General features: G+C 39.9%; 1 protein-coding gene across 1 annotated transcript; it reads left to right on the top strand.

The window, feature by feature from the left end:
* Nucleotides 1–556: 556 nt before the first annotated feature.
* On the top strand, nt 557–5,427 carry LOC107088570 (keratin, type II cytoskeletal 8-like). The gene is made up of 8 exons (XM_015380833.1): nt 557–1,074; nt 2,800–3,008; nt 3,555–3,615; nt 3,689–3,784; nt 4,069–4,233; nt 4,320–4,445; nt 4,555–4,819; nt 4,906–5,427. The coding sequence occupies exons 1-8, from the start codon at nt 676–678 to the stop codon at nt 5,148–5,150; spliced, it is 1,566 nt and encodes a 521-aa protein (XP_015236319.1). The 5' UTR covers nt 557–675; the 3' UTR covers nt 5,151–5,427.
* Nucleotides 5,428–6,404: the final 977 nt, after the last annotated feature.

Below are 6,404 nucleotides of genomic sequence, written 5' to 3'. Positions count from 1 at the left end.
CATGAAACTTTATGGTAGGATTGGATCTACTTGCAGTCTAACCTGCTCTGGTTTTATTTATCATTCAAAACATTCCAAACTGGGAATGCTGGAAGCTTATGGTAACCAGTTCCATTACATTTCTCTTTTCACATTAATGGTTTTGATGTTGCAAACGTAATCAGCACCTAACCCTAACCCATCAATGACTCTGGCTTTTACACTGTGACACACCTAACTAGAAACACTTGAAAAACTAAGACATTTCTTCTTTAAGCCTGATATAGAACTTTTAAAAATTTGATCTGATCTCAACATCTGCATTTAACAACTTATACTCAGGGGACACAGAGAAAGACAGAAAAAAGTATCACGTCCTGAAATTCCTCAAGCAGATTTCTGTATCTGTTTAGAGAAACATGAAGGGGAGGTTATACTTTTGACTGGTTTGGCAGTGTGTCACACTGGTGTAAAATTACAACCAAGCCCTGCCTACTCAGATCTGTAGCCTGTGTAAGTCCCCTCCCACAGCAGAGGCAGGGTTTAAAACTCCTTGTTAGATTCCCCTCTGTCTATCCGCCTTGGTCTCTCCCCTCTGCTGGCCTGCCTGTTTGTCTGTCTAGATCAGATCATAAATTGCTCTGACTATCCAAAACTTATTTCATTTAGGATAAAAAAAAAAAAAAAAACTTTGAAATGTCTTTCAGGGCCTCAACTACTTCCTACAGGAGCTCAAATGCCCCAAGGAGCTTCAGCAGCAGCTCTTATGCTGGACCAGGTGGCATCACCTCCCGCAAGACCTTCACAGTAAAGAGCTCCTATGGAGGTGCTGGCAGCGGTAGAGGCTACGGAGGAGCAGGCATCACCAGCAGCTCTGCGTACAGCCTCAGCTCCAGCATGGGTGGTGCAGGAGGCATGGGTATGGGCTTTGGAGGTGGCATGGTGTCTCAGGCCCCAATTACTGCTGTCACCGTGAACAAGAGCCTGCTGACCCCACTAAACCTGGAGATTGACCCCGCAATCCAAGTTGTCCGTACCCAAGAGAAAGAACAGATCAAGAGCCTTAACAACCGCTTTGCCTCCTTCATTGACAAGGTAAGAGCATGTGATATGATGTTTAGAATAGTTGTGTCATCAAACTGATGGAAATGCTTTGGTATGGTTTAAAATTCCGTTAAATAGTGCAAAAGATGTTTTTTAGTCATAACATTGTTGTGCAACTATTAAAAGGGACCCATATGATTAGCACATGCCCTGCAATGCTGTCTTCCTCCCTTGTTTTGCATAGAGAAAGTTGAGTTATGCACATCTGTTTGCTTTCTTCAGCTTCCTCAAATAAAAAAAAAAACAGGCTAAGCAGGGTTTACCTTTCTATCTTTTGCTTCTGGCTGTCAGATTGCCAAATGAAAATGAGAACCAGGCATAGACAGAGAAGTGAAAAAAAAGAGAAAAAACTTAAGGGTGTGTCACAGCAAAACTCAAGCCTTGTGATATGGGTTACCTTGGGAATGATCCCTCCCTCAGCTGGGGTGTGGCTGTTTCTGCTGCCCTGTTTCTCCAACTCCCTTCATACCACACGCTCACACAAAGAGTCACTAAAGAGTTCTAACTTTTGCTTTGACGGTAGTACCATTTTTAACAACAAAATACTACATAGGGGGTGTTGTCTGGTTTGCTAGATCAACTTTTATACTTCTAATCTATGAATCTGTCCTGCATGTTTACCCTGGAAAGTATCAGTTCCCAGAGTGCTTAGTTGTGGGTTAATATTTAAAAACCTGGCTGGTTTCATGTTCTGGTCATTGCCAGCTGCCTCGTTGTGTATCAACTCTCCTCCTCCTGGTGCAATATTAAAATGAAGATAAGGAGTGTTTTGCATGATTCAAAACTGAGCAGATTAGCTTCAGCCAAAGTTTCTTCTGCCTCTCTGGCATTTCAAGGTACTTTGCTGTCTGTTCTTGTTTGGGTTTAATTTAAGATTGTGATCATTCGACTCTCAACAGCAAAGCACAAGGTCCACTGAGTCATTCAATCTGCTTTTGTTATCTCTTTACTTTTCACAGAATGCAGACTCACCACTTCATAGCAAATATCCCCCTACACCAACACACACACATGCAGACACTTTGAGGCAACCCCTTTATCACGTTCAACTCCTCATTACTCTTCCCTCATCAAACCTATAATATACAGTAAATGTTTACCTTTCCACATCTGACCGTAGGAGCTATTCACCACACCCCTTTTTGTCTAACCCACTGGAAAAACAGGAAGGCATGAAGAGAGAAGGGTTTACTAGCTCTATTCCGCCATCACTGCTTTTTTTCCATCCACCTAGATCCTGTCAGGATGCATATTTGTAAGGGAGGCCTTCCTGTTGCCCAGTATGGAAAAAATCTGCTAATCACCTCAGAAAACAAATGATTAGAAAGAATGATTTTCAACCCTGGTCCTCAAGGCACACTGCCCTGCATGTATATGATGTTTCCCAGCTTTTCAGCTAATTGTAATTGATAGCAGATTATCAGGGTTTGAGGATCTGCAATCATCTTAATCACATGTGTTGAAACAGGGAAACATCTAAAACATGCAGGGCAGTGTGCTTTGAGGACCAGGATGAAAAAACTGGATTAGAAGAATTGAGAACACAGAGTTCATGCAGTGTAAAATATATATTCTCTAACATTGAAACTGATTAAATTCCAATAAAACTTTATATGACTAATGGATTTTTCTTGAATGTTATGTATATCCTCAAAGGAGGATAACAAATATCCAAGGGACATCAATGCTAATTATTTATCTTTCTGTTATCGTTAGGTCCGTTTCCTGGAGCAACAGAACAAAATGCTGGAGACTAAATGGAACCTGCTGCAGGGACAAACTGCCACCCGCTCCAATATTGATGCAATGTTCGAGGCCTACATTGCCAATCTCCGCAGACAGCTGGATAGCCTGGGCAATGACAAGATGAAGCTGGAGGCTGACCTGCATAACATGCAGGGCCTGGTGGAGGACTTTAAGAACAAGTAAGTGTCAAGGAAGTTAATACTGATTGGCTTTATTTAGGTTTTACCATTACTGGGCAGAACAAAGTTGGCTTCTTGAGAGGTACCAATCCCCGTGTGGACTCCTCCCTACATCTATCCATTGCTTTACATCATACAAACATCAGGGAAATGCAACACAAAAAAAACATGATTCACACACCCAATACACTAGAGGTATAAACTCAACTAAGCAAGAGAGGATTTGCATTGCATGTGATAGGGAAGGGGAATTCTTAAAAAAATAGATAAAAGGGCTAGAAAAAAAAAGGATCAGAACCAGAGTTGCGTTAGAAAAATATGGGACATATAAACTAAGAAGGTCCGGTGGGAAGCATAACAATAACAATTACCTCACTGGACCATAAATTAAGACTTTGGGAAGCAAATGTCCCAATGAGATAAAGACACCTATGGACTACTACTGCCACCTAGAGTCACTTCAGAATACACAAGAGAAATGTAACATGTGCTGAGATTTTGTGAGCACTTAAACTCCTTTTGATAAACTTTGTTTGCGCTCCTCAGGTATGAAGATGAAATTAACAAGCGCACAGAGTGTGAGAATGACTTTGTCCTTATCAAGAAGGTAATCCTCATACTATTCCGCTACTAAATCAAACTTTTTTGACTTACTATTTTAACAAGCATGTTTTTTTAAGGATGTAGATGAAGCCTACATGAATAAGGTTGAGCTGGAGGCGAAACTGGAGAGTTTGACAGATGAGATCAACTTCCTCAGGTCCATCTATGAGGAGGTATGGCACAGACTTTTCTCTTTGGTGTTCTTTATTTCTTCATTTCTTAAGACTTCAAACTCAGTCAGTGTTGTGGTTGATTCTATTATTAGTCATCGCATTCCTGTAATTTTTGCGGTTTAATTTTAGAGCTTGACTATACTTTGATGCATGTTCTTTGAACATCTGTTTAGCATTTTGATCTAAAACTTTCTCCATCTCTAGGAATGTTTGTGGGTTGAATTTCTTTAAGAACTTAATTTGACTGATCCTTATCCTTTGTTTGTTTGTTTAAATTTCCTCAGGAACTGCGTGAGCTCCAGAGCCAGATCAAGGACACCTCAGTTATTGTGGAGATGGACAACAGCCGCAACCTGGATATGGATTCTATTGTGGCCGAAGTCAGGGCACAGTATGAGGATATTGCCAACCGCACCCGTGCTGAGGCAGAGTCGTGGTACAAGACCAAGGTATTAAAATGCTCGTTTAAGAATTATAACACGTGAGGGGTTTTACAAGACCTGAGAGTTTCTAATACTAACTTTGATATTTTTAGTATGAAGAGATGCAGACCTCAGCCACAAGATATGGGGATGACTTGCGGGCTACCAAAACAGAAATTGCAGATCTCAACCGCATGATCCAGAGACTAACATCAGAGATTGATGCAATCAAGGGACAGGTAAAGAAAAGAAAAATGAAAAAAAGGTTCACACAAAATGAAACAAGACTTAAAGCCACTCTATATAAGTATTTCATAATCAATTAAATGTCTTACAAATTTTTATTAGCGGGCCAACCTGGAGGCTCAGATTGCTGAGGCTGAGGAGCGTGGTGAGCTGGCTGTGAAGGACGCCAAATCTCGCATCAAGGACCTGGAGGAGGCACTGCAGAGAGCCAAACAGGACATGGCCCGACAGATCAGAGAGTACCAGGATCTGATGAACGTCAAGCTAGCTTTAGACATCGAAATTGCCACTTACAGAAAACTTCTGGAGGGAGAGGAGGACAGACTGGCCAACGGTATTAAGGCCATCAACATCTCCCAACAGAGCAGTAAGTTGTCATAAATAGACAGTGAATCCTTTTTTAGCTTTTTAGTTGGTATATTTTCTTACATTTATCTTGTTTGATCTCAACAGCAAGTTATGGCGGGTTCCCCATGGACAGTATGAAGAGCAGCTATTCCAGTGGATACAGCAGTGGATACAGTGGTGGATACAGCAGTGGAGGCTACAGCAGCGGTGGCTACAGCAGCGGCGGCTTCAGCAGTGGCAGTGCTGGTGGCTACAGCACCACCCAGAGCAAGAAGAATGTTGTCATCAAAATGATTGAGACCAAGGATGGCAGGGTGGTTTCCGAGTCCTCTGAAGTCATTGAGGATTGAGCTGTATAGATTAGAGATGCAGTTGTCTGTCTGCTATGATCTCCTCTGCCTCTCTGGTAGTTCTATACTCACAGCCCACCCCCATCAAGTAGTGTACTAAACCAGTCTGAAGTAAAATGCTTTCCGGCCACTTTCCTATAAAGCACAAACATGTTGATGAAGAAATACATAATCCTAACACTACCAAAGATCTGAAAGGGACCAACGAACTCATTCAGTATGTCTGATGTCTGACTGTACAAAAAGAAGTAGTTTTGCATCAACCAGTTATTTCAACTAGGGCAAATTGCAAGTAGGGAAGAAAATAAACATTTAAGCACACTCCTATGAAGTCAATGCAAGTGCTAATCCATACATGAAAGTCTTTTGTGTTGCATTTAATGGATAGTGATCTTGTGAAAGGAATGTGAATGTACTGAAACAGAATTTTAGTATTTTTGGTCAACTGTTGTCTTACAATTGCCTGCTACAGTAGGTAGTGCATGTCTTCCCTGTGCGTGTTCTATAACTGAAACTGTTCAACCCCTTAGGAAGCTACCCGTGTCACACTGTTGTCCTGAGGTGCTGTTTTTGCTACCAAATTGAATAAAAATGTGTTTACTGAATGGATGTCTTACTGTTCTCTTTAAAATTATAAAGATAGAACTATTCAATAAGATAACTTGTCTCATCTTATTTTTCAAAGGTCAGAGGAAAGGGATAATTCACTTGAATGACTAAAACAGAATTTGTTTTGAATCAAGGAATTAATTGGAATATAAAATTAAATGAAAACATATAGGCAAATTTGTCCTAAAATTTTATCCAATGAAAAAATTACTTGATGTAAAATAAATAACTTCATAAAAAAACAGTTAATTACTATGACATTAACAAAGACTGGTTCATAATATATGAAATAACCTTTACCATTTTTATCATAGGTAATTTGATTTTTTTTATACAATGCATTATTGATTAAAGATATCAAAAACAGAAGTTGAAAACTGCTACAGTAGATTATCTACAAAATGCCCTGACATGACTTTAGCCTGCGGTACTAATTACTGATTGTATGGCACTTGCAGCAATTGATGCCACAGAAAAAAAATAGCCTACTTTTGAGTCTTTTGTGTATTGTTTGATAATTCATTTGGTTTGTAAATGTTGCTCTTTTTTTGACAAATTGTGCTCTGATTCCAAGTCTGGGATATTTAAGAATATATTTTTAACTCCAGTTAAAAGAAATAAATACAAACAATGCTTTTAGAAATT

This window comes from Cyprinodon variegatus, unplaced genomic scaffold, assembly GCF_000732505.1.
Source record: "Cyprinodon variegatus isolate N-32 unplaced genomic scaffold, C_variegatus-1.0 Scaffold222, whole genome shotgun sequence".
Lineage (NCBI taxonomy): Eukaryota > Metazoa > Chordata > Actinopteri > Cyprinodontiformes > Cyprinodontidae > Cyprinodon > Cyprinodon variegatus.
This window is presented reverse-complemented; position numbering and strand designations above follow the sequence as displayed.

What these genes read in the sequence shown, in the direction of transcription:
- LOC107088570 (XM_015380833.1), top strand. Translation starts at nt 676, where the DNA reads ATGTCTTTCAGGGCCTCAACTACTTCCTACAGGAGCTCAAATGCCCCA. An exon ending in ACTTTGTCCTTATCAAGAAG is followed by an intron (nt 3,616 to 3,688) that starts GTAATCCTCATA and finishes TGTTTTTTTAAG; the next exon opens with GATGTAGATGAAGCCTACAT. An exon ending in AGTCGTGGTACAAGACCAAG is followed by an intron (nt 4,234 to 4,319) that starts GTATTAAAATGC and finishes TGATATTTTTAG; the next exon opens with TATGAAGAGATGCAGACCTC.